The 27738-nt window shown below is 43.9% G+C and overlaps 1 protein-coding gene across 4 annotated transcripts in view; it reads right to left on the bottom strand.

Moving 5' to 3' along the window:
* The window catches only part of LOC126547088 (uncharacterized), a 176259-nt gene that overhangs the window by 84329 nt on the left and 64192 nt on the right, over positions 1-27738 (bottom strand). For all 4 annotated transcript variants that reach the window (XM_050194947.3, XM_055062881.2, XM_055062882.2 and 1 more), the window contains exons 9-17: positions 14984-15075; positions 10238-10356; positions 10071-10143; positions 9339-9569; positions 5233-5326; positions 5004-5150; positions 4826-4919; positions 4587-4734; positions 2547-2830 (exon numbers count right to left, since the gene is read on the bottom strand). In XM_050194947.3, the coding sequence (XP_050050904.2) occupies positions 2547-2830; positions 4587-4734; positions 4826-4919; positions 5004-5150; positions 5233-5326; positions 9339-9569; positions 10071-10143; positions 10238-10356; positions 14984-15075 (1282 nt within the window). The remainder of the gene's footprint in view (positions 1-2546; positions 2831-4586; positions 4735-4825; positions 4920-5003; positions 5151-5232; positions 5327-9338; positions 9570-10070; positions 10144-10237; positions 10357-14983; positions 15076-27738) is intronic.

The following is a 27738-nucleotide window of genomic DNA, read 5'->3' on the forward strand; positions in this document are numbered from 1 at the left end:
GGACAATACATAAATACCCAAATGAAAAATGTTTATTTTAGAGCGCAGCTCTTAGTTGCCTGTTCCTGGGTTGAGCTCGGAGTCCCTCGGCGTAACCACACCCGTGCCACTGCTCGTGCATTCGTCATCTTCTTTCCACAGCTGGCTCTAATGCCGCTCATCATGCCAGCATTCCCATACTGCCCCTTGCGCTCATGCCACTGCTTGCCCGTTCGTCGTACTCTTCTTCCACAGCTGGCTCTGATGCCGCTAGCGTCATGCCATCATTCCCATACTGCCCTTCCATCTGCGAAGGCACTGATCGCACTGGCCCAACGCCAATCGGTACAGTGATTTCGGTCTCGAATTCTGTGCCTCAATATACCGTGAAATGGAAATATGTATCGAGCTGCGCTCAAATTTCGCATTAGGGAGTAATTGTTGGATACTTTATTTATCTAAATGTACGAAATACGGAGAATAAGCATATTCAAAGAAAATAAATTTGGAAACTTTATCTGCAATGGGAACAAAACTAAGCAGAACACTGGAAGTAAGCTTCACCCCAAGCCACCTATGGCTTCATTTGGAACTCGTACAGACAGTTCTCATTGGATGTGAAACATAGTTGTGCAATGCATTTGCTTTAAGTAAGCTGTGTGATACAACTGTAGCAAGAGGTCTTGCATTGGTGTGTCTTCTCTGGTAGTGCTTTCAAAATGAAACGACTAGTGTGCCAAACTACTACTTTGTCATCCTCTGTTCCTACTCTAATCCAACAAATGGCGCTTGCTTCCTATCCTTCAGTGTTGGCCGGATACATTTAGTCAGAAACTCCATACTGAATACTAAAACTCAGAAAAAAAGTACTTCTTTTTTCTGAGTTAAAAAAAAAAAGTTAAAATGAGAAAGGTAGCGGGCCTTAAGGGGGGAAGAGGGGTTCAGAAACTTTTTCTTTATTTTTTGGCTAAAATTTAATGGTGTCACTTAGTTTTTCATGCTGATTTCAAAAATATAATTGCTTTACTAAATTGACTGAGTGGTTCTAGATACAATTAAAATTAATCACCTATTGTTTATCTGAACAACTGTAAGAAAAGTATCAGCCAGAATGTTTATAAAGACACATGACTGGATACTACAAAGTGTAAACAACACAACTGTAGGACTACTTTTTTAAAATTGCAGCTATTAGCAACTTTACAGCAATTTGAAGTTCGATCTCTAGACATGGCAATCATGTGGTTCAATTAGTAGCCAGGTTTTAAAATTTACAAAAGCAAAATTAAAAAATCTGCTCCTAGCATTGCGTAGTACACAGATGTAGCAACATGCCGCTCTTAAAATTATGATTCTATGTGTCCTGAAGACTAAAAGCGCTTCGGCAAGTTTAAAAAACACCAAAAATGAAATTCTGAGGAAACTTCAAAAAACAAAATGAATTTATTTTTATAACAGAACACCACAAAATATTTGACTATTATACAAGTGCTTCTGCATTAGTAGCCTCCAGGAATGTAGTCTGTATGGCTAGTGTCACTACGGTGATGCCTTCTGAGCACCCGCTGCAAGTTTTCAGCAGATGCATGCTCAGCAGACGTAGCCAGCATCTCGTTTGTCCCGGCAGCAGTGTCGTCAGTGCGATTTAGTAGTTCCGATTTTTGGTGAGTAGCAGGAGTTGGCGCTAAAGCTTAAGTTTTCCTTGAGCTCTACTGTCAATACACCGCGAAAATTCCGGCTGCAGAATTGTAGCATCGTGCTGAAACGTCGATGAAACGCCACCGTTGTAAGGAGCGCTTTGGGGGATTAGGTGCAGCCAGCGTAACCAGACGTGGCCAACGACCGACGTGCCCCTCCGACGTGCCCTGCGTTGAGAGACGCTCGTCCGTGCGCCGATAACGTCGGACTATAAATGCGCCTTATCGCTGTCATCGAGAAGTGGCGCGGCGGAGTGTCGTTTCTCAACATTGTATGTTGACTTCCTCTTTCTTTTTTTTTTCGATATTTGAGCTTCGTAACGAACTTCGGAGTCGAGGTTGGCATCGCTGCCAGCGTGGGAAACCTCGTTGGCACACACGGCGTGTGTGGAGCAGCCGCGGATCTAGCCAATGATGGCTAGCTGAGGGTCACGTACCTTTGTCGACCAATTACAGCACGCATTGGGTCTTCTTTTTGAGGTGGAATTTATTCACTGCCAATATTCCGACGGAGCCGGTGGTGGCGGGAAAATGAAGACGAGTGACTGCTCTTTGAAACGATGTACAGGTCGGCGCAACCGAACGACTGTGGGGGACCGTCACGTGCTGTGGGAAAAGCACTTTTTCACGGAAACTTTGGCTCATATTTAGCCTACATTGGTGCCAAAAATTTATATTACGGCTAAAATATTGATTTAGAATGCGCAAAATTTGGCAAAGTAATAGAACAATAGTTGGAAATTCCAAAAATACAGTTTTCAAAATATTGATTTTTTTCGCAATTTCTTGGTCTCTAAAACCTGTGTGTCCCCCTTAAAGTCAATATGAAGCTAATGTAAGCTTCATGAAAAATGAAACCAGGGCACTCACCTTCTGGCTGGCTTCCTTTTTAGCCAGGGTATCCTACGCTTACGGCGACGGTTCGGTTTCTTTATGGGTGCAGGCTGTTTTTGTGCACGTTGCTCTGCAGCTGCAGTAACAGCAGGTGACATCAACTTTGGTCGTTTCTTCTTTACCTCCTCAACTACAGGTGTATCTCTTGGGTGGTGACGTTGCTGGCGCTGCTGCTGCTGCTGCTGTTGCTGCTTTTGTAGCTGCTTTTGTTGCTGCTTTTGTTTCTGCTTTTGTTGCTGATGTTTCTGCTGCTCTTCCTCCTGAAAGGAAGCCCCAGCAATTTATATTATGTAAGTGTAAACAAACATTGCATGCCAGGAAATGCATATACTATAAAAAATCATGCGCAATAACCCCAAAGTTCTTACTGCATCTTCCACTGCCCAACACCAGTCAGGGCAGGGCTTCATTTGTGCTTCAACATAGTGCTCGCGAAAAGACTCCGACAGCGGAGCTCTCGTCAAAATGGAGCACGTTGTAACACGAGCAGACGACGCTTACTGTGTGCCGGAAGTGCTTAAGTATAGTGAGAAACTGTTCTTGTGAATTCTCTTTCTGTTACATTCTTATTGACACGTGTACTTATCTTTATCGGGCGACCACGTATCGCCACCTAACAAATGTAATCGCACAGCGCGGGACGCGCCTGCATGTATCCGAAGTTTCTGGAAAGTTATCGATGCTTCTACCCGGCTGTCTGTTGTCGCCGAACGTTGTGTTATCTGATTTCATCGCGTGACGCGAATGGTGTAGAACTTTGTGGAAGGTACGCGGGTCCGAACGATTAGTCTGGAACATTCGACGACTGCTGTATAAAAGCCGACGCGCTTGACTCGCTGATCAGATTTTCGACGATTGCCGACTGTGTTCGCCGCTTTCGTTGTGCTATAAGTGTAGCCTGTTTTGTGGGCACAGGTTCGCCCAATAAAATCTAGTTTTGCCTTTCGCAGTATCGCCACTGTGTTCTTAACGTCACCACCACGTGACATTATTATAGAAACAAATTTTAAACACATTCTCGGTAATGAAACTTCAGCCAATTCTTTTTACGGGTCACTACCATACATGTGCAGCAGCCAAGTGCATGTTTAAAAGAAAGCTGCTTTTTAAAACAAACAAAGCGCTGCAGCGATGTCATGGAGGTGCTGATACCCTCTGCGAGTTCTAATAAAATCATTCTATTGTGTTGTCACGTTTCTGCTTCATAAAGTTTGGGCTGTGAGTATCCAAGAAGAACATCAATTTTTTTTGCTTCTTCAGTTTTATGCATTGGAAGTTTGTGCACCTTAACCCCTTTAATTATGAGATATACAAGTACTAGGGGGAAAAAATTGATTACTTCTCATTTAAATGTGCAACTTACACCAAGAATAAGCAAACCAACAAAAATGAAAAATATTTTGCCAAAGCTTTTGCCATAACACCAGGCAGAAAGTAGAAGTGGGCTTCATTCCAAGCAACCTATGGCTTTCCTTTGTTTGGGACTTGTACAGGCAGCTCTTGTCATGTGTAAACCATAGCTGTACATTGCATTTGCTTTACATCATGAGTGTCCTACCACTGCTGCCAGAGGTCTTGCATTGGTCTGTCTTCGCTAACTGGACCGTGCTTTCAAAAGAGAGAGAGCCGCGTGCCAAACTTCTTCCTCATCCTGTGTTCCTGCTCTAAACCAACAAATGACACGTGTTGCCTGTCATTAAGTGCTGGCCAAAGAGATTTAGCAAAACACTCTGCGCTCAATATGAAAACTAAGCAAGCCAAAATTTTTTTTCTGGTGTGTTGCCTGAAACAGTCAGTCGTCCATAAAGCAGCCTATCCTTAACTTTTTTCCCCCTTTGGTTCAGCTGGATGAGAAAAATAATAATAATAATAATAAAAGGAACTTGGCGCTGCTTGAGCTGACAGGAAAAATGTGCATTAGATCATGTTAACTGTACATTTGCAAACAAGATCAAAATTAGCAAAAGAAAAAACATCAGGAAGGAAAAAAGCAAGGAGATAAGAGCTCAATCAAACCTCAGGCTCTTCATCCTTGAACTGTGGCTGAGTGACCAGGGGCGTCCAGCGAAGACACTCAGGGTCCAAGATAATTCTCCGGTCCTTGCCAGAGTGAACCTTTGCCATATGCTCACTGAGCATTTGTTTGTCGATGCTGATGACTATGCTGTAACAACACGGAGAGCACAAACAACCATAATGGTCAAACACCCCCAAAACCATTTTCTAGTGCAATTTCCAGCAGCTAGTGCACTCACCGGCTTTTCTCACTACCAATTTTCTTGAACATGTTAAGATGCTGCAGTGTAGCTGCAATGTCATGAATATTAAGACCAGTTGACGAGGACAAACCTGAAGTGGAGAGAAAAAAATAAAACAATTACACCCTCTCTCTCAAGAACAGAGAAACCAAAGAAAATGTAGCAAGAGCCGCACATTGAATGGAGATGTGGCTGTCCTTGTAGTTATTGAGGAACTCGAGCAGGATGCTTTTCCAGTAGGACATGTAGCTGATGCGGCCGAGGTCAGAGAGGGGTTTCTCGGGTGTCCCAGTCAACCCCTCCTTCCGAGACAGCAGGTAGCCTGCAAAAGTGGTTGGAATATGTTTCAGCTAAGCATGTTATGGTGCATGTATTGAAGTACAAAAACATAGTAAAGATCTTACTAAAGTCAATGAGAAAGCGTCCAAATCCCTGCCTCTGGTACTGTGGCATGGTCATGATGCAAGACACATTGTATCTCTGCTGACAGTGCTTCTCCTTAAACAGAAAAAGAAAAGATTGGTCAGTGCTTGGGAGAGCAGCAGGCACAAGAAGCAAAACATGCACATCCTATGAGTGTGTTATAGCTGCAAACCTGCCAACCTGTAAACTTTAAAATTTGTGGAAATCTCATGGTCAGGACACCCAGAGGGGTGGGGAATAGTACACTTTTATTTTTAAGCATGTCCTTAGCACACGCCTACTATGAGACACATACAGCTTTGTTAACAGTAATTATCTTTATTTAGTATGATATGTTGTTCATTGGCACATGGACCAGATGATTTACCTTTAGACGCAGCACACAAGCAGCAGCAAACTTGGAACAGCAGAGATTGAAAAGTAACACATTGCTTTATTATACAGCGTGTCCCAGCTAACTTTAGCCACGGTTTAAAAATATGCGAATGCCACGTAGCTGTACAGAACCAAGGTAATGTTGTTTGCAGTCGCTTGGAAATACTCAAATTATTTTTTCATTCTGCCTAATTAGATAATTAGTCTTATTTAATCAACTTCTCAAATATTATAATTAGATGAAAAGTGTCAATGAAAAATTGTAGAGCGACATGAAAAACTCTCGGCACAGGTTTCTGTTGCTCAATACGTGCCACTTAAATGTTTTTCGGAGCGTGAAAGAAGCGTGCAAATGCACAAAAAATTTCCGCGCGACTGGCCGCTCGAGGCACTTTGTGAGAATACTAGACTGCGTTGTGAGGCTGCGGAGATATTCAGATTTTCTCAAATCTTATGCTCCGTAAAGCTTTATGGTTGACTACGCCATGCAGCATCTCAAGTTTCAATTGCAATAGAGCTCAAACAATTGGGCCCAATTTTATAACAGGCCAGCAATTATTTAATCTTTCCCTAAGTAGAAAGCCTTCTGTTTTCTAGACTTGATTGCTACTTGTGATTACTTCAGCCTCAGGGCACACCAGCAGAGCACAGCAGAATAGTTGCTATGACGACGTGAATGCTACTCCACGTGTGTGTGTCCATGTGAGAGCACTGCAGCTTGCATATTTGTACACCTTCTGTCACTAGCAAAATACATTATCCAATATTTGAAAAAAAAAAAAAACCACTGTCATGCCATCATGAGTATTTCTTGGTATAAGTAACTTGGCATCTTTAGCATGAAGCACAGTACAACACAGAAAGAAGGCATAGTTCTGTAGTAACTAATAGATCATACAATAAAAATTGCATTCATATAGATTTAATGACCTCTCTGAAAATTACAAAACCAGAACACTGCACCAGCGAGTGAATTATAATCAAGGAGCTAAGATGGCAGGGAACAATGTAAAATACTGATGAAAAACTGTAGTGGAACAAAAATCATCGCATTACGGGCAATTGACAGAGCTGTTGCGAACGGTGTACTTTACACTTACAAAGTCAAATGGGACAAGTCAATGGACAAGCGAGATGGGAAGCGAAAATTTATCAAAGTGTCTGCCAAGTTGACATTTTCAAATTCCATGAGTTTTCCAAGTTTTCCTCAAGTGCATTTGCAAAATTCCCTGAGTGACGCAGAACTTCATTTTATGTCAAGACAGGCTGACACCATGTCGCCTGATGGTGTCACTCTCTACTAAGCATGTTAAAAAATAAAAAAATGACCTAATCCAGTTTGAATAGTAAGGAGTAGTGCTTATTTTATTCAAAAAGAAAACAGAAAGGAGGCGTTAGTAAAATGCACAGCAAAAAAAAAATATCTTTAAAAAATGGTAAAACCCATTGTAGGACATGCGCCAAATAGGCGCAAAAAGGAAGTGCATATAGAAGCAAATATTTTCGAAGATGAGCTATTTCTATCGACTGATAGCAAGCTTATTGGTGTGAGACTCAAACTTTGTCACAAATGAGATTTTCTCTCAATAGCTGGTAATCTCAACTGTCCTGACATACTCTCACAGCCAGTGCACAAAGGCTCAGTATTGCAATTTACTGCTTTAAAAGGTTTATTTCGGTTTGTATTAGGGACACCTGCACCTCGGCGTCAGCCAACACTTTGTTTTTTGAGCTTAAACTCCTTCAAAGAAGCGGCGGCACACTTCCTGTCCCATTCATTACTCAGTGCATAGGTCCTTTCTGTTCTCGTCTCCCTTCTGACATGCGCTCGCCCAACGGACCATTTAAAGCATCCTCTTGGTCAGTTGTACAGTCATTATCGCATATTTCGGACTCCCTAGGGGCCGCGAAAACGTCCGAAAAATCAGGCAGTCGGAAAAATGAATGCACGTCTTTTACTGGCCTTAAGCTAAATCCCCCCAGGCACATCCGAAAAAGCTCCGACGGCCTGCCAGTACACTTAATAGGCATACTGGTGCTCATACTGTGACAGGAGATGCGGGTGCATGCGTCTATAATGAAAGAATGCATACTGTTTTCCATGACAGTTGACTCTTCACACGCTAGTTATGCTTCACCGCAATACCTTTGCATATACTTCACCACGTAACAATGCTATTTAGAGGCGAAGCCGACTTTAGGGAACCGGCATTATGCAACATGCGGTGCTTTCGAGCTTCGAAGCCATTCGGAAGAACCACGAAGGCAGAGTCAGTGCCATTGCGGACAGCGGCAAATTCTTTCAATGGAAAACACGCCACAGAATCGCAAGAAGCTTAATAGCAAACGTTGAAGCAGCTAGGCTTAGCATTGCTGCGTCAGTGGCTACAGCTGCCAGCGGAACTGCGTGCGAGAGCGCCATTTGACGCGGGGAGGTAATCAAAATGTCGGTGGTAGTAGTTTTGATTAATGCCATTTCAGACCTGTGGTCACTGCAAAAAGTTCGGAAAATTGGAGAGCGAAGGATTATTGCACCTGAAATTTCAGCCGTTCTTGTACATAGGTTCTATGGGGTACGTGGTGGAGGCACAAAGCCGTCCGAACTATCGAGCGTTCGGAAAATCGGTCATTCGCTGTACACTGGCAACTCCTCCAGCCGACGACACGGCGTGAAAGACGATTCGTTACGATTCCTCTGTTACTCGAACAAGCATTAGCGCGACTTTCATTCTCTTTCAATAAAATTCCAGCTAATTTTCCCTGATAGAAGCAAATTCCCTGAGTTCTCCCGGAGTATTTCCAGGCTATTCAAAATTCCTGCGAATTCCCGGTTTTCCCGGTTGGTAGACACCCTGTTTATACCATTATGCTACAGCAAAGAACCAACAGAAAAATACATGTAAGTGACTGGGCTAATTTACTTGTCCTCCAAGAGTATACATTTGCCAGGAAAAGGTAAGCAGTGGGTACATGCTAAGTTCTACTTTGATGAGCACAGGTGCTCATCAAGGTACCCATATGCCTGCAATATCAATTCCTCTATTACTGCGATAGCAACTATATGGACACCCCAAGTGCATTTCTGCCCTCACCGTGCAAAGTCCAAACACCATAACATTGTTGCCGCGCCCTGTATGCGGTATATGCGAGTGAAAGCGGCCGCTGCTGCTTCGATGCGTCCGCGCGGGCACCATATCTTGAAAGCGATCTGCGGCGTGTGGAAGTGCGCCTAGTGCTGGTAGCTTCGTACACGCTGTGCTTTCGACATTTCCATTACGTTGAAGTGAGAGACAGCATGAAAGTCAATTTGCTCGCTGCTGCTGTCACGATTCCTCACTACAGTGTTTTGACAGCGAGCGTGCGTAGTCATAGAGTTGGAGGTGTTCATGTTTACCTGTGCGCACGTGACACTGTGCTTGTTAATTTAGTTAGTAAGCAAATGTTCACAAGTTTAGACGGCTGATAAAGCTACTATCCTTACTTTGTATAGCGATCTACTAATTTGCTATCGCAATCAGTGCTTCGCCTTTCGGGCGAAAGTGCGACTTTTTTTAACAGCGACTAACCATCAAGAAATGTCTGCAGTACCTGGTATCTCTCTGTATTTATATGCATTTTGCTATGCCAGAGAAAAAAAAAAAAACTTTCTATGCAACTATTTTGCTAACATATGTACAGCCAGAAAACAAGGACATGGAAAGCATATGCATACCTTAGAAAAGTATCCCACCAGGTGGCAGCCTTTTGCATCATTCTTGGTGAGCACATAAAATAGAAAGGGCTCCACATCATAGTAAAGGGTCTTGTGGTCCAAGAAAAGCTTGGCTAACAAGCAGAGGTTCTGGCAGTAGATCTTGCTCACATTTCCATCGACCTCAAACACAGATACCTCACCCTTGCGGTAGATCTCCGTGGCAGGTGGGTGAAACCAGGTGCACTTTCGCTGGGTACAGAACATGCGCAGCAAAGAAAAGGCGAAGACATGTTTGGTAAAATTTTGCCATGTTACATGTCATTAGTTCATTTAAGAAAATATTTTAGAAAACAGGCATTTTTGGCCTTTCTGGGGCTGCCAATTTTTTTCTCCAAACATATCTCTGTGGTCAAGTGCACCACAGTGACAAAGAGTGTGTGTGCTAGTACTGTGGGCAACATCCTGCTCCACTATAGCCTCCAGCATGTATGGTATGGATAAAGTGGGACAACTGTGAAGTAAAGGCAGTGCGTCATCCTGATTATCAATAAGTGCACTCTTACACAATGCATTCAAATATTTCTACTGAAGGACATTTGTGAATGGTGCCCTTTAATGCCAAATGAATTCGACAAATTTGTCACATGTTGCTGGCCCTTTTAACAATTAATGGTATAGTTATGGAATTGAGCAGGGGAAAAACAAAAAGCCAACAGAAACATTGGCCTTGCAGGAGACCATCAGGCTTACCAGGTGCCTTGACAATATGCTTCGGCTCTTCATGTACTTGAGGCAAAACTCGCAAAGGAAGAGCTTTGGAAGCCTAAACAAAACGTGGAAAATGTAAAAAGTGTTACTGCAGACAACATTGAAAACAAAATTGACTGTAATAAATTTGTGATGGGCACTTGCCCTACCTGGCATACTCCTGGGGGTAGGGTGATGAGTACCAAGTCTGTATTTCGTACTGGCCGAACTCAATAGCAGCAGGGCACCTTGTCTGGTGGTCAGGTACGACTATATCCTGGCCCATCGTCTGTGAAACACAGCAGACAACACAACACCACGTTTTAGGCACAAAGAAATAAAGGTCAGTATGAAAAGTGTAAAGCATTAAAATGTGAATTCGAAAATGTGAAAATGTGAAAGCTTGTTAATTCTGAAGTATTGGGCCACGCAGTGATTATTTCGGAGAAGCTGCAAGGCAATGCTAACATACGATGTAAAAAGCAGCACATATGAATACGTTGATTTTTTTTTTTCATGCCTAATGCAACAAACACAGCATTGGCATTATGTTGACAGGACCCTAGTCGCTACTGTAGCAAATATAGATTCTTTTACAATAGTCGCTATGGCACCTGCAGCAAGCAATGGTTTCATTTTAGTTTTCTGCCAGGCGAAGTTGAATAAGCGCTTCGATACTATTAAAAATAAAAGGTGTTTTTATTGCAGGCTGTGTGCAGCATCAAGCTCACCGACTACAATCTGATGGACGATTAGTTGTGAGTTTGCTCAATGGTAGCAAAATAATAAGAAACAAGTATGGCAGTGAAGCACGCCTATTTGGATTAAAATGTGTGTCCTGCCACTGCCACACTATGATAAACAGCACGAGGCCCTGAACAATGCAAGGCTTATCACTGACAAAATTACAGTTTATGTGCAGATTCTGCGCATCAGAAATGAGAGCAACAACTATTCACTAAATTAAGCCATACTGATGCAGTAAACATTTGTTTATTTTCTTGGTCCATTTAATCATTCGAGATTCAGATAATTTGTACATTTTCCTCAGTCTTATGTAATTTCAATTAACAAGCCTTTACAAATAGCTACCTTGCGACTAGAAGAATGCAGCTCAAGTGTGATGGTTTACGGCCACTTGGGCTTTATGATGTACCTTCTAATTATCCAGGAGCAATGCCCTCACACATCATCCTAAGCGTGCACTTTGCTCACCAAACATGGCATAGTAATCTATCTTCAGATAGAGGAAGACTGGAGACAAGAAGTATTAAGCATGAAAATGTGAATATTCGAAAATTTCCAACACGAATAGAACTGTTTTGTTATTCGACAATTTGACATTGAAAATTAGATCACACTGCAAAACATTAATACTTCACTGCTCCAGTAGTTTGCAAATCAAGGACTTTAGACATATTTGCAGATACTAAATTTTGCCATTTCGGGCTTGTGCAATACAGCTTATTTGAACCACAAAAGTTCCTTTGCACATTTTTTTTTACAGATCATACCCGGTGGCATGACGACCCAACAGCAATCACTTGAGGTCTCTATAGAGAAGCCGTTCAAGGACAGGGTTCGGTAACACTGTACTGGCTGGCTGACATTGGATGAGTATTCATTTATTATTTATTATACATACTTGCAAGGCCCTAAGGCACTACAGAAAGGAGTGGTACATCAATGTAATATGCAGACGTTAAGCGATAGCGTGGTAGACTGCTGTTTTGAATGAAAATATATCTGTGATCTCAATGATGGAAGCAGGAAGGTGGTTCCAGTCGACACTTGTGCAGGGTAAAAAAGAATCATGATACTTGTTCATTCGGCAGGATGGGACGGCAACTTTATATCTGCGGTCAGAACAGGATGAAACACAGAAAGGTGGAGTGATAAGTTGATTCTTGAGCACGTGGTCAGAGTGATAAACCTTGTGGAATAGGCAAAGACGAGCACATTTGCGGCGTAATGAAAGATCTGGCAGATTCAGTTTTTTTTTTCATACATGTAACGCTGGAATGGCGGGAACAGTTAGATAAAATAAAGCGAGCTGCTCGATTTTGAATTGCTTCAAGGTTTACGGTTAGTGATGCTTGATTGTTATCCCAAATGGCAGATGCGTATTCTAGTTTTGAGCGAACTAGGGTGTTGTAGAGCGTCAATTTTACCGAAGTATCAGCTCACTCCAACCAGATGCATCAAGCAAGCTTTGCTGAGCCAGCTGGCGAACTGGATCATGGCAGCATTGGACAAAATTCCATCATCCATGCCAACCCATACTCAGTAACTTGTTTTCCATTGAATCTATTCTTATCCATCACTATAGTGGCCACTAGAGTGATACGTGCACTACAGTGATTGCAACGCCGGCAAAGCAGAAGTACGAAGCCAGTAACTTGGGGACTAAGGTGGAAATTTTGCAGGCTTTGAAGAACGGCGAATCGCGACAACATGTTATGACCAAGTACCACGTGAAGCGGAGCACATTGGGAACGTACGTGAAAAATTAACAACAGATTTTTCAAGTCTTTGAAAGCGAGAAATTTCAGGCATCAAGAAAGCGGTTGCGAACCGCAGCTCATCCCCAGCTCGAAGAAGCTTTGCTCCAGTGGGTTACTGACTGTCACATCGCATATCTGCCTTTGAGCAGACCTGTCATCATGGCACAAGGTGAGAAGTACGTTGCAATGGTCAACATTGAATCGTTCATAGCTTCAGAAGGCTGATTTGGGAGGTTTCGGGAGAGACACAAACTCGTCTTCAGACACCTCGTCTTCAGAAGTAGCCGACGAGGTGTCAGTCTGCCCACAGATGTGACCCTTCAGGACTACATCGTGATTGATGATTGTGTCGCCACGACTGGTCTCCTGACCGATGAAGAAATTATTAATGATGTCACGGGCGCCCGGGAAAACCATGATTCAGACGAAGAGTTATGTGAGGAGGTGCTGTTGGCCACTTGGAAAAGTTAAGAAAAATTGTGATGTCAGCCAGAATCTGTGCGAAAAAGCAGACAACTATTGGAAAATACTTCAGTAAATAAAGGTATGCTTCTCCAACTTGATTTTAATGTTGTTTTTCCTGTTCATTCGTTAGTTCGGCATTGGGACCTGAATGGACCAGGGTTCACCGCATAATAATAGGCTCATAGTGAGAGCATTGTTGAAGAGATGGCCACATGCCACCACTTTACAATTAATGTTAATTTGATTGATTCATGGGGTTTAACGTCCTGAAGCAACACCCATCCACCTTTGACTTGTGATTTGCACGAACTGACATGGGAAAAAGAAGAAGAAGAATGAAGGGACTGCCTATGCTGCAGGTGACAGGGGGCACTCTCAGAATGCAGGAATCATGCTGACATGCTTACTTCAGCCATGGTAGACGCAAAAATTATATGAGGCCTTGTATAGTGCTTGTAAAGGCAACAATATTCCTGCCTCCTTGTTCAGCTTATAAATTAAAATGTTGGCTTTATCCTCTTCACTACTGGTGTCCAAATTTGTGGACAGTTTTTCTAAAGCCAAGTACTCCTGAGCAAAAACTAGTGGTAATCAAATTATGCGCCTTTTCCAGCCTAAGCCATGGTTTACTGAGCTTCCAAAGGAAGACTCTATATTTCGGCTCAGACAGCTGTTAAAGAAAGAGAACAAGGGAGCAAGCATTCTCGCAAATCACACTGTTCGCTACCAGTATGCAGAATTACAGACACTTTTTCGAAATCCAAGTACACCTCAGCAAATAGTTCCGAAGCATTCAATCGTGCGATTTATCAGGCAGCATCATGGTTTACCCTGCTTTCAAAGGAGGGCCCCATTTGTTAGGCGAGGTGGCCATTAAAATAAAATGGGTGTGACCAGCTCAAGAGGCGTTCTTACAACTTGTGGACAGCTTCTGGCTTCAAAATGCTTCTTATGTCACCAATCTTTTTCTGTGAGCCCCTGAAATAGTGCTAAATAAATTTTTATGAACAGTTTCTTATTTCCTTGCCTTCATTGTTTTTAGTAGGGAAGAAGTTATAAGAACGCTTGCTTCATGCTGGCCCAACAGTGGGGCATAATCAGATGTGCGTCTGCTAAGGTCACGGCAGTTGCTCACTAAGGCCCAAAGGGCCTTAGTGCAGCACGCTAGTGTGGTAGCTAGGCTCAGTGGAGCCCTGGAATAGGGGCCCACCCTTGCCGGAAGAGGCTCCAAGTCGCCGGCGCCCAAGACGACCGAGACCTCGAGACGCTAAATCCTTGAAGGAACCAAATAAAGTTTCTCTCTCTCTCTCTCCTCAGCAATTTCGGTTTTCATTTAAGTACTTTGTACAATTGACCACATCAGCTGTTTGTATGTCTAGTATAACCGGTTATGAATATTCTTCAAATGCATTGTATTAGGATCAATTGTCTGAATCCTTCAGCTAACTGTTAATTATTCCATTTTTTATAATTACTAGTCTAATTACTACCCCGTGGCACGAGTAAATTTTTTTGGTTAAGCAAAGGTTTCGTGGGGCAGCCGACCTGTGGGAATTTGAAACTCATTTTCTTGGCCATTTTCTACGACTCCCCTAGGTAAAACAAGAATTTACCTGACAATTTCATGACCTTTCCAGATTTTCGAGGTCGCTAGACACCCTGTAAAATGCATGTTCTTTTCTCAATCAAGTGTCTTTCTTTCATTCGGCTTACACATAAGTTTTTTCTTTTTTCTGGACTTACAAATTTCGGGGTCGATCTATATTTGAGTAAACATAGCAGTAATACTTTACAGCTTCCCTGTTCAGGGACTTTTTTATACAGCCAAACACTTGCAAAGTCTAATAGCGCTTGATGACATGAAATAGCACATGACTCTGGCAGGACCACCATGGCAAGGTCAAATTAACCTTTAACCTTATTAAACAAAAATATATGTTTCCTTACCTTTAATGCTATCTCCTGTGCTTTCTTGAACGTCTTCACATCTTTATCAGAGACAGATGGAGGCAAATCTGATGGTGTATCACGAGTGCTCCCTGAAATATGAAGAAGATTGATACCATGTCAGTTATGTGCAATACACTGTAGCACTTCTGTAGTTTTATTATAGCCAGCTGCATTAGTTTGACAACTGCATCTTCTTTATTGCAAAACCGCACTTCCCAGCAACGTTAAAGTTACTACCACAGATTCTGCCACAGATTTTGCATTGCAAGTATACAACTGAATCAAATGATAAGAGATTGGGCTTATTTACTACCACAGATTCTGCCACAGGTTTTGCATTGCAAGTATACAACTAAATCAAATGATAAGAGATTGGGCTTATAAGGAAGCATTATATTGAGGCTAACTCTTCTTTTCCTATTCAAATACATATGTAATGCAGAAATGCTAATAGAAGGAAAATTCTGTAAGCAGCCTTTCCAATACATCTAACTTGTTCAAATCAAGATGATCAAGTTCCAGCTGTTAGCACTGATGGAGTTCAGAGGCATGCTTTGAAACTCTGGATCCATGAAGAATATACATATACGGTTACATATGATTATAGCACAAGGTCTAACTTCTTGGTTAGGTAGGACGAGATACAGTATACAACCGATTTTTCGGCCACTATACAGCTGTGTTACGTGGTGAAGCATATGCTATGTATTGCGGTGATGCATACCAAGAATGAAAAGGGACCACTGTCAAGGACACCACAGTACAGTGAAATCTTAATATAACAAACTTCAGGGGACCACGGCAAATTGTTCATTATTCTGAAATGTCGTTTTAGTGAATGGTCATAGCCTCAAAATTAAACATTTTGCCCATCACTTTTTCACCATATGAACTGTCCCCGAAAACTTTGCTGTTGGCTTTCGGCCCACGCTGCCGCTATTTTCCATAGATTCCGCCACCACGCAACACCATATATAGAGTGTAGCGTGCAAAAGAGACGCTGACACCAAGAAAAACACCAACAAAAAAAAAAAGCTCCATGTCGCCTCTAAAGAGTACTGTTACTATTAGAGCGCATATCTTAGGCGGCTGTTCCTGTGACCTCGGCGTAGCCGAGCAAATGCAGAGCACAGCGAGGATGAAAGATGTCGACAGCAAAGAGAATGTGAGGGGGAAAGCAGAGAAGCAGGGTGCAGCAGAACCATGAGGCGGAAAGCAGAGGAGGAGGGTATGGTGAAAGCGCGAGAAGAAAGCCGTAGTGCCGCTCTGTGGCAACAATCGCTACAAGATGGCGCCAGAGTAGCGCGCCATTGTACACAGATACCATAGAGTCGGCAATATTCAAGTGCCACGAAAATTCCATTGTTATTACCTATATTTGTTATAACCGGGTTGCATGAAAATAAAAAATAAAAATGGGGGATGGCGTAGCTGTTCCGAGAAAACTATTTTGGCGGGGAGGCCAGTTCTCCTTGCCACCTTTCTCCATCAGGCTTCTGATTGTGTTGACTTGTTTAGCTTGAACTCTGCTTCCCGCACGCTCCGATCATGTGTTGTTAACAAGCCGCGGCTGTCGGTGTTCCAAGAATGGCACTGTAAGAACTGCAATGACGGGTCACGGGCGGCAAGTGACATAGGAGCTCCGTCGAGGCATCACTTTGGTGGCCCCAAAAGGCACCTTTTATAGGATGCGGGGAGCTTGCCGCGACAGCATCTCAGGTTGCGAAATCCAAAAGAAACGCTGGGACGTGCTCACCACAAGCATCTCACCACATACTTTGCACTAGCTTCCACGAGAAAACTGCATGTCCGTCAGCCTTGCTTGCTTTATGCGAAGCTTGCCGACATCATTCTCCAGGGCATCCAGGTGCTCCACACAGCGAAGCGGAAGGTCCCTTGTTAGAACAAGCCGATGAGGGGCTGAATCATCTACAGGACCTTCTGTGGGGACAATGTTGAGGCAGCCTGCCATACCGCGTCGGCACTACCATCGTGGCCGTCACTGTCGCTATCATATGCAACCACGTTCATGACAATTGCCACATCGGTTAGAAGCACTAAAACAGTGCGCTTTCTTTTCACCGCTAACGTCATGGATTGCCGATGATCAACGGGCGGATCAGTCATCTTGCGTTTCAGCGGCGAGTCCCAATGAACAAAGGCAAGCACGAGCGACTTAATCCGTTAGCAGAATTGCACATAATAAGGGCCATAGGTTAGTGAACCAACTGTAAGGGCCTGGCCCAGCGAGTAATCTGGGTAGGATGCCCCAATCTGAGAGCAGCGCCAGCAGTGTTGTCAGTGGAGTTAGCACAGTGCCATTTTGTTTTGGACGGTGGCGCGGCGCAGAGCTATGGGCGCAGCCCATTCGTGTTCGGAGGGGTGGAAGGGCGATGGGAGAGATGCGCATGAGGCTAGCGTGCATCTCTCGTAGAGAGAAGTGCGTGGCGGCAGTTGGGGTAGCGGGTGATCGTGCAGCGGCTCGCATTTCACTTTTTCTTTTTTGTTTTCAAGGATTTTGCATTCCATTACCTTTTGGCACGGACACCTAGCAGCCAGACTTTATCGGTTATAACGATGAAGTCGGGCTGCTGGGTGTCCGAGTCGAAAGGTGGTTAAAAGCGAAATCCTTGAAAAGAAAAAAAAAAAAAAGAAATTCAAGCTGCTGCAGGATTGGCTGCTGCTTCAACAGCCGCCGCGCACTCATTCTTTAGCCATCTGTGCGCGCCTTTCTCCCGTCGCCCTTCCACCCCTCTGAACACGAATGGGCTGCGCTCATAACACTAAGCTGTCCCACCCTCCGAAACACGAATGGACCACGTCAACTGCGCTACTCGCAGATTGATCGCATGTTGCTCACTGGCTCTTCATTCAGCACAGTTCTGCAAACAGCTTAATCACACGCATTCGTCTTTGTTGGTTGCATCAAAATCGTTCCTGGCCATGTGGTTTCTCAGCCTCATTTAGCCAACAGTTGGTTTGACTCGCCGCCAAAACAGCAGATGGCTGATGCACCCGCTGTTCATCAGCAATGCACGGCATTGCCAGTGAAAAGAAAGTGCACAGCTATAGATTTGGAAACTAAGTGCTTCTAACTGATGAGGCGATCGTCGCGAATATGCTTGCGTCAGATAGCGACGGCGAGGATGCCAGCGATGTAACGGTAGGGCAGGCTGCCTCAATGTTGTCTTTACAGGAGACCCGGCAGATGATTCAGTCCCTCCGCGACATCATTTTCACGAGGAACCTTCCACTGCACTACATGGAGCACCTGGAAGCCTTGGAGAAGGATGTCAACAAGCTTCACGTAAAGCATGCAAGGTTGACGGACATAGGGTTTTCTCGTGCAAGCCAGTGAGAAGTACATGGCGAACTGCTTGTGTCGATCTCACCTTAGCGTTTCTTCTGGATTTCTCAAGCTAACAGGCTGCCACAGCAACCTTCTCGCATTTTTTAAAGGCCCCTTTTGGGGCCACCCGTGACCCCTGTTTGCAGTTATCGCAGTGCCATTCTTTAACGCCGACAGCCGCGCCTTGTTGTACACGATCGGATCGCCCAGGAAGCAGTTAAACAAGCGAACACAATCAGCAGCAGGATGGAGGAAGGTGGTGGGGAGGGGCACTGGCTTCCCCACCATTATAGTTTTCTCACATCAGCTCTGCCATTCCCCTATTTAGATTTTTTCGTGCGACCTGGTTATAACAATTATCGATTATAACAATGGAATTTCCGTGGCACTTGAATATTGTTGTAAGTGGTTTCGACTGTATAACCGATATATTGTTAAAACCGGTATCGTTACAAAGGGCTCTGACTTTATATGGAAACAAAGCGCTGCATGAGGTCTGTCTGCGGTAGCTGCTGTGAATCGTGCCCAAGCATCACCCATTCGCTGCCTGTCGTGATCTCCCAATTCGAGAGACAGTCGCCCCACACTTCTTTCCGTTTTGAACGTGCCGCATGAGACAGATTGTCTGCGCCAGCCAATATGTCACAAAATGAAAACACATATACAGCTGTGCTGAAGTTTCGCATTAGGGAGTATCATAACCGTCGGTGAATTAAAAAAATATTTTGTTTGTTTGTTTTTAACATTCCTTGCCATAGACGGAACAAATGTTTCGCTTGAGGCGAAAATCCTTAACTATTCCAAAGTGCAAGCACATAAATGACAAAGTGCGACCGTTTAGCATCTTGTGAGCACGGAGGTTACATATCTTTGAGCGCACAGCTGATACGACTGCAGAAAGAAGCTCGAAAGAAAAATAAAGGCGTGCCGAGAAACATGGGTGAAAGAAGGAAGAGACGTGCCTCCATTGCTAGGGAACACTTGTCTGGTCAGAGAACGCGCTTGCAAAACCTGATGAGTCGCTGCCTTCGTAAAAAAAAAAAAAAAAAAATGTCTTGTTTTTCCCCCCTCTGGCGCCATTTCCGGTTCTGCGAAGCCATGCGCGGCAGCATCTACTTTCTGCGCCTTGTTGGCTGCTAGCCTACTGTTCCGGCTGCCGCAAAGGATATGTGGAAATCTAAGCATCCCCAGATTTCAGAATATTAGTTCATAGTACTAAGGTGTTGACATAGAAACTGAATATCGGTTGTTAGTCCGAAAAGTTCGGTATTCTGAAGTTCATAGTACTGGGGCCGTATTCTGTAGCGGTTCGCTTTGGAACCGGTTCCTTTTGGCTGTTGCCATTGGTCGGCGCTTCGTTGTCGTCATCCCTGGTGGGCGGGTCAACAAATTTTGGTGACGTCATACAGCTTGTCAATCATCTGGAAAGGAACCGGTTCCCTGCTACGAGAGGAACCGCAGAGAAGTGGTTCGCTCGAGGGTCGCGTGCGGTGGCGAGATGATGTCGAGGGTTGCTGGGGCAACCGTGGCTGCCGGCTAGTCTCGCGCCAGCTGACGAGCCGGCACCTAGACGAGACGAGACAGAGACGGCAATGGCGGCTCCTTTGGTTGTGCTGCTGGCGAGCGCCGAAAGTCAATGACGCGGCGAGAGGCAACGACGCGTTCTGCATGGCCGAAGGAGAGTTTCGAAGGCATTTTAGGCTCTCCAAAGACACAGTGCGACGTCTTTGCGATGAGCTAGTAGAACATCTCGGACCTCAAAGATTTCGTGGTGTCGACACTACGATGAAAGTGCTGTGTGCGCGGCGGTTTTTTGGCGCCGGGAGCTTTCCAGTGCGTCGGGAATGAAAAAGCGATTGCACTGTCGCAGCCTTCGGTCAGCTGGATCATTACAGCCATCGCCAAGGCCATTACGGTTGTGGGCAAAGAAAAAAGATGGGTTAGATTCCCATCCACGGCGCAACAGAAAGCCGCCGTCAGCTGCTGGCCCAACACATACGATGCCTTTGCTAGGTAGGGGTGCTCCTCGACAAATGAAAAGAGTATTTCGCGCTGCCTCGGTCAAACGTGAGGACCCAGCCGCCTGTTTTTGCGCGACGACATCGTTTCGGTTTCGGCGCGCGAACAAGTCCAAAACGTAAACAAAGTGAGGCAAGTTGTTTGCATAACGTATGGCACACCACCTAGCGACTAAATAAGAAAACAACACAAATAAAATTACAACTCCCAGTAGCCGTCTGCGCCGCAAGCTCACATTTATTACTGAAAATATATTTGCAAGTGTTCTATACAAACCAATGTTTTTTTTATCAAACCAGCAACATCCTTCAATTGCTATACCGTACCCCAAGTACAAACAAAAATGATGACGTGATCTTCCGGCAGACCGCCGCTCGTTGATTGGTTCCCCTCATGCCGCCCCGTTCCACTCTTTCTCCGAGTGACGTAATCCAGACGTAACAGCCAAAAGGAACCGGTTACAAAGCGAACCGCTACAGAATACGGCCCCTGAAATATCTTTACATTGAAGCGATAAGCAGTCAGGAAGGGATTTCTGAAAAGTTCACTGATCTAAGAAGTTAGTTAATGTAGTGTCCACAGTAACAAGGTTTCACTGTATGTGGTCCTTCTCCCATATATGCCTAAACTTTGACAAGTGAATTTTAAAAGGCATCAGAATGTCACATCAGCAGTATACTGATAGAAAAGTTTTGTATAACTGTTGGTTTTTAGCCTTGCTACATATAGAATACTAGGCAAATGCCCACCTTATTGGAGCGACAGCATTTAGGCTATTTACTTCCGACATCTGGTTTCACATTTCTCCCAACGCATGATAGTTTTCTTATGACAGAAGGTGCAGTCTGTTTTCCTATTTGTAGAATCACAATTTTGTCCAATTGGGCAAATCAATTTTGTGCTTCCAGCAAATACAGTTGGCTCCTTAATGCAATGACTTATAGATATATGCTTTCTGGTATATGGCGGCTATTGGCTTTTGAAATGGGCGCATGTCAGCTTTATCGCTTCCTACGCTGTGTAGTCCTAGAACGCATTCGTATGCATAAAGAAGGCACGGAAGTAGTGAAGAATATCGCATCTTGCTCGTATACCATTGCAGTATATTGCAATGGTTTGGTGAAGCCTCTACACTCCACCCTTGTTCGATTATATCCAGTCATTATAAAAGGTGCTGACTCCTGACCACGACATTTGAGTAACTTTCTATCTAATGTCTTATTACCAAGTGCTTATGTTGAGCGTTAGATGTGACTGCAACAGTACTGTAACATTTGCAGTGATAGACGATTGCATTATAATCACAATCAACTCGGAAATCAAAACCTTGCACCCATAATTTTAAAATTACTTCAACAATGTTTCACTAATACTGTATCAGTTTAGGAAAACGAACAGATGGGGGAGCGTCTGAAAGCTCTCTATCCTATCTCATGTACAATCCAAGCTTAGATTATTTTACTGAGCGTAGTAGTTGGTGTTATAATCAAGAAAATGACTACCTTGTCTACGAAAAATTGTTTCAATGTACCTATTCCAGACAGGTTGCAGCAGGACTAGGTGCTAGGAAAACAAGTTCAGGTCATGCTTGTGCTTACTGTATTTACTATAATGTAACGCGACCACGATTGTAACGCGAGGGTAGACTTTTCAGGCTGGGGGAAAAAAAAAATAACACGAATCTAACAAGATTAACGGAAAGAGAAATGAGTTCTCTTTAATTATCATAGTCTTCTGAGCAAGAAACTGAGCTTTCCTTGGGCGGTATTCTCGAGCAATTACTTTAGGGGATAGTTAATTTTGCAAACTTTCGCATGACTCAGCACCGAAAGCATCCCTGACAAATGTTTCAAGCTTGTTATCAGTGCCAAGAGTGCTGTTGGGTATATAGTTCGAAGGGTTCGGTGCCGAAACGAGCCAAGTCATCCATGCTGTTAAGCTCGTTTGAGATTAAGTAGTCCTTAAAAGACCGCGTAACCATTCACTTGAGGACAGTACCAGGCCACAACAAAGCTCTTCCGACCAGCCCCGCATTCACAACGGGCCTCCCAATGGTGCCACCATGCGAGAATTGCCGCCTCATTGACGTCGAGACGCCGCTGCAGCAGAGTTTTCCAGCTCCTCGGCCACGAAAATTACTGGTCTCTCGAAGCGGCCGTCATCCCGAACGCTCTGTGTTGCCATAACATTGCGAATGAATGTAGTAGAAGCGCGAAAGGCCGCAGGGTAATGCAGCACCGTAACCGTAACACCAGTCATATCGACAGCAAAAATGGCGCCGATTCCTACAAAAAAGAAGTCTTCGGTCGACTTCTGTATGGATTGAATTGAGACGTAAAGTTGCAGGTTGGCAATGTAGCATTTAAAAACCACTGAATTTAGAATACTTGCTTTAAAATGATACATTATACCATTACTCAAATGTAATGCGAGGGTCAAGTTCAAGCAACAAAAATCATTAAAAAAATGCGCTACAATTGGGTAAATACAGTACTTTTGGAGTACTATTTGACATATCACTGTTGGCTCAGTGATAAACACATCACTGCATTACAAAGCTTTGCATACTGCTTCAATCACAAAAGTGCTGCCCGCCGTATACTTCATGCCTGTGGCATATTCATGACTGCTTTCCTTCTCTGTACAACTGCAGTGTACTTTCAGACGTAATAATGGAGACTGTTCACTGCGTTACAAAGCTTTGCATACTGCTTCAAGCAAAAAAGTGCTGCCCAGCGTATAGTTTATGCCTGTGGCATATTCATGACTGCTTTCCTTCTCTGTACTACTGCAGTGTACTTTCAGACGTAATAATGGAGACTGTTCACTGCGTTACAAAGCTTTGCATACTGCTTCAACCACAAAAGTGCTGCCCGGCGTATAGTTCATGCCTATGGCATATTCATGACTGCTTTCCTTCTCTGTACTACTGCAGTGTACTTTCAGACGTAATAATGGAGACTGTTCACTGCGTTACAAAGCTTTGCATACTGCTTCAACCACAAAAGTGCTGCCCGGCGTATAGTTCATGCCTATGGCCAGGGGTGTAGCCAGGGGGGGGGGGGGGCGGCTTATGGGGCTTCAGCCCCCCCCCCCCCCCCGAAATTTTTTCATGCTGTCCATGCACCGCTGACCAAAGCAACCCCCGGCGTCGGAAATCATTCTGGATTTTGTCTAGAATGTCTTTTTCACGCTCGAAAAAACATTTCACCGCGATCATTGCAAACTCGGGCGTGATTTCGCGACAGCGTCCATGTACCGGGAGTCACATAACGCAAGCAGCCCCATCCGAGCACAAAGTTTCAAGGGCGTCGTGATGGCGACTGGGCTCACCGTGGCATCTCACGGAGGCTGCGGAATCTACGGAGCGCATGGATGTCAATGCCGAAAATTTATGGGTATAAAGTTCTCATAAACTTTTGATGTGAAACGTGCATTGGCATTTCCAAAGTTGTGCTTTCGAACTTCAATTGCGGAACTTTGTTGGTTTAAGGCTGTTATAAACATTTGACGCCAAAGGTGTATTGACTTTTCTAAAGTCGTACATCGGAACATAAAACAAGGCAACCAAATCAACACACTATCCGACAAGTTGACAAAGCACGCAGTGAGGTCCAATGAGACGAAGTGTTGTGATGATTTATTTGTGCCCGCCATCTCACACAAAGAAAATATCAAAAAAATTTTTTCACCTACTCCAAAGCATCCATGTCAAGACACTAAAGCCATCAAAGGTAGCTACATTCTTATTTATTTTTTCTACTTTGCCTTTTATTCACGAGGACACATTAACCCTCTTCAATTTTTTTTGTTCTCGCTACCCTACCCGCGGGCTGCCAGAGCCAGCCTGAGCGCATGCGTTTTTCTCGTGTTGCCCCGACCACCACGCGGCGCAGTTCGGTGCGCGTTCGGTTTTCTCTGGCCGAGTAGATTTTTGCCTGGAAGAATTTTAGTCTTTTTCTTGCCAGCAGACTAGAAAAAGGAACAATGGTCGCTCGCCGCCATCACTGTGGGGACTCGAAGGATTGCACCGCGTTCGCTTGAGAGCAACATCTCCGGAAAGTCAAGGCTAACTGGTGTAGGATACCAAGCAGTATGCGTGCGGTTCTCGGTGGACCAAATGTCTCACGTTTGCTTCGATATTCCTTCGGTAGCCACATTAGGGGCCCAAATTAGGCATTCAATTGTGGAGATACTTTCCCTTGCGTTTTTTTTTCATTTCGGTGCCCCCGCCCCACAAAAGGAAAAAAGAAAGACATTGTTGTGGCACAGCGACTTGTCGCATGGTGAAACTTCGGTTTTGTTACTTCTTTTGCGGAAAGGAAAGCAATAGGCCACGGGACGCTTCACTTGCCGGATACTCTTATTATGTTATTGCGATAGTAACTATATGGACACTATTGATGCATTTCTGCGGTCGCCCTCATGTTCCGTATAAAGTCCAAGGGCGAAAACATCGGGACAGCGCGCCGCATACTGTATGTGCGAGTGAAAGCGTAGGGGAGGGCATGGGGGGCCGACGATGGTGGCTCACTCTTGTGTGCGGAAAGCAGAAAAGCGGAGAGAAAGCGCGCCGCCTTCAGTCGCGCGCGATACATCGGAGGGAGTGGATGGAATGGGGGCGGGATCTAGGATTCCGTGAATCTGTGATTATGCAACATGTTTATTTGCCTTATTTGATGCATCATATACAGTGACTTTTTCTTAGACACGTAGATTTATTGGAGACTTATACGTATATTTAAATATCTTGTTGCGAGGTTTTGTGTATAAGTGCAGTGAACTTTGTTTCCAGTGACACTTTTCTGCCCTTTATCAAGCTGTATCTTCGCATTTCTAATGTACGAGGGCAAGTCAAATGAAAGTGAGCCATCCCACCCCGCGCAATAATGCTTCGGTTCATTATCTGCGAGGCACGCGGGTATCACACAGGCATCTCTCATTTACAAAATTGACATGCAGGGGTGAGGATAAATGTTCTTTAATGATCTCATACACTTGGTTGAACATGGTTGTGTGACGTAATGGACGCTCCAGAAGTTGTGCAGCGTGCTGGCATGAGGTTTTTGACAGCTGAAGGTGCTTCCTAAAAAGAAATTAGTCGCCGTATGGCTGCCGTGTACCTTGAACATTGCATTTCATTGGCCACTGTGAAGAGTTGGAGCAAACGGTTCAAAGAAGGACGTGAAAGTTGCAAAGACGATCCAAGGCCGGGCCAAAGCCACCGTGCAATCAACCACAACAAAATTGCAAAGGTTGATGAGCTGATGAGACAAGAACGAAGAACAAGCATCGATGAACAGGCCGTGCGTGTGAACATTAGTCACGGCTCCGTTCACGCCATAATTCATGAACATCTCGGTTATCGGCTCTTGTGTGCGCAACGGATGCCCAAGATTTTGAACCACCGCCAGAAGACGGAGAAGTTCGGCGCTACCTTGACTCATCTGATCCGGTATCACAATGAGGGTGACGACTTGTCTGCCATTGTGATCGGGGACGAACCATGGTGCCACTACTGCGAGCCTGAAACACGACGGCAAAGCTTACAGTGGAAACATTCGAATTCACCACCCCCAAGAAAGCAAAGGCTGTCATTTCCGCCTCAAAGGTGTTGTTGACTTTTTTCTTTTTTTTCGATCGTCGGGATTTTGGGGCAACTGAAAAAAAAAGAACAGGTCAAGGCAACCAGATTCTTGTCGGACGATGACGTGAAAGAGTCAGTTGCAGACTTTTTGGAGCAGCAACCGAAGGATGTTTATGAGACGGGAATCACGCGACGCGTTAGTCATTGGAACAAATGTCTGATTGCTCATGGAGACTACCTTTAAATAAAGTGCTCCGTTTGTCATATATTCGCATTGGATCACTTTCATTTGACTCGCCCTTGTATATATTACAGAACTCCTGCTTTTTATACTTGCTCTCTGTTGCGACTATAATTTCGGTGCAATTACTTACGATACAGGACCGGTGAGGGTTGCTTCTGCGTAATACATTGGAGCAAATGACAGCGTCATTGAGATTTTTCACTGGCCGTTCCATGTGTGCAAGAATGTAAACAAGGTTCTTCAATGACAAAGTCTCATTAACATATTTATCCTCAACTTGTTCATTTATTGGCCATTACATTTTTCATATTAGCGGCATGCAATGCTTTGCTGGTTTCGAACTGATATAGTTCTAAAGTTCGTGTGATATTTTCTTTACTTATTGAATAGACAAAAACATTGAAACATTGATAATATTTACGTTGGGCACAATTCTTGGCACATAAGAGTCTATTCTTCTATAAAAAAACTCATTATTTTACTTGTTTTGACAGTGCATAGCGTGCAAGAATTTGTTTGCAGCATCTTTGGCAACGGCAATGCTGTTATTATTCATGTATTTGATCCCTCGACAAATTGTTTAAGAGGAAGCTATAGCTCGGGCCTAACTTCGATTCGATCTATTCAGATACATGTAAAACGCAGAAACGCTTTTCTGAGATAACCCCTGGATCGATTATAATGAAATTTGTTGCATTTGAGAGAGAAAGTTGAATTCTAGTGTCTGTTGGAAGCGGAATTTCGATTTAGGCCTTAATATTGTTTAAAATATTATGAAAAATTCGAAAGTTCAATAAAATAGAAGCACAATGTTTACAAACTAATAGGTCTGCATCAAGAACAGATATCGCCGTTCTGTAAACCGCATCTACTATAACAGTCAAAACGGACAAATTTGGTATGTCAGTTTATATCTTACGTGAATTGGTTACGTTGTGTAGAAGGGTTCTGCAAAAGCCTTATTTCCATAATACTAAATTTTTTCGGATTCATGTGCAACACATCAATTTTGGCCGCTGTAGATGCACTATTAGGTGCAATTCACAGAATCGTGATATTTTTTATTGTTGAGCTAGAGTTTCAAAACTTGATAGTCTCGTTTTCTGAAAATTTGTAATTTTTGCCAGTTTTTAATAAAGAATTGACCACCTAAATACAAAATTGGAAACAAACAGTCACTAGAATGTAAGCTTTGCTTTTAAATGCAACAAACCTCGTCAAATTTGGTGCAGTAGTTGCCGAGAAAAACGAATTCTCCTTCCACACGTATTTAGATAGGAGCGCCAGAGCTAAAGGTTCCTCTTAAGGAGGAGGCCGAACTGCAACGTGAGCCCCCCCCCGAACGAAATTTCTGGCTACGCCACTGCCTATGGCATATTCATGACTGCTTTCCTTCTCTGTACTACTGCAGCGTACTTTCAGACGTAATAATGGAGACTGTTCACTGCGTTACAAAGCTTTGCATACTGCTTCAACTACAAAAGTGCTGCCCGGCGTATAGTTCATGCCTATGGCATATTCATGACTGCTTTCCTTCTCTGTACTACTGCCGT

Source organism: Dermacentor andersoni, chromosome 1 (assembly GCF_023375885.2).
Source record: "Dermacentor andersoni chromosome 1, qqDerAnde1_hic_scaffold, whole genome shotgun sequence".
Lineage (NCBI taxonomy): Eukaryota > Metazoa > Arthropoda > Arachnida > Ixodida > Ixodidae > Dermacentor > Dermacentor andersoni.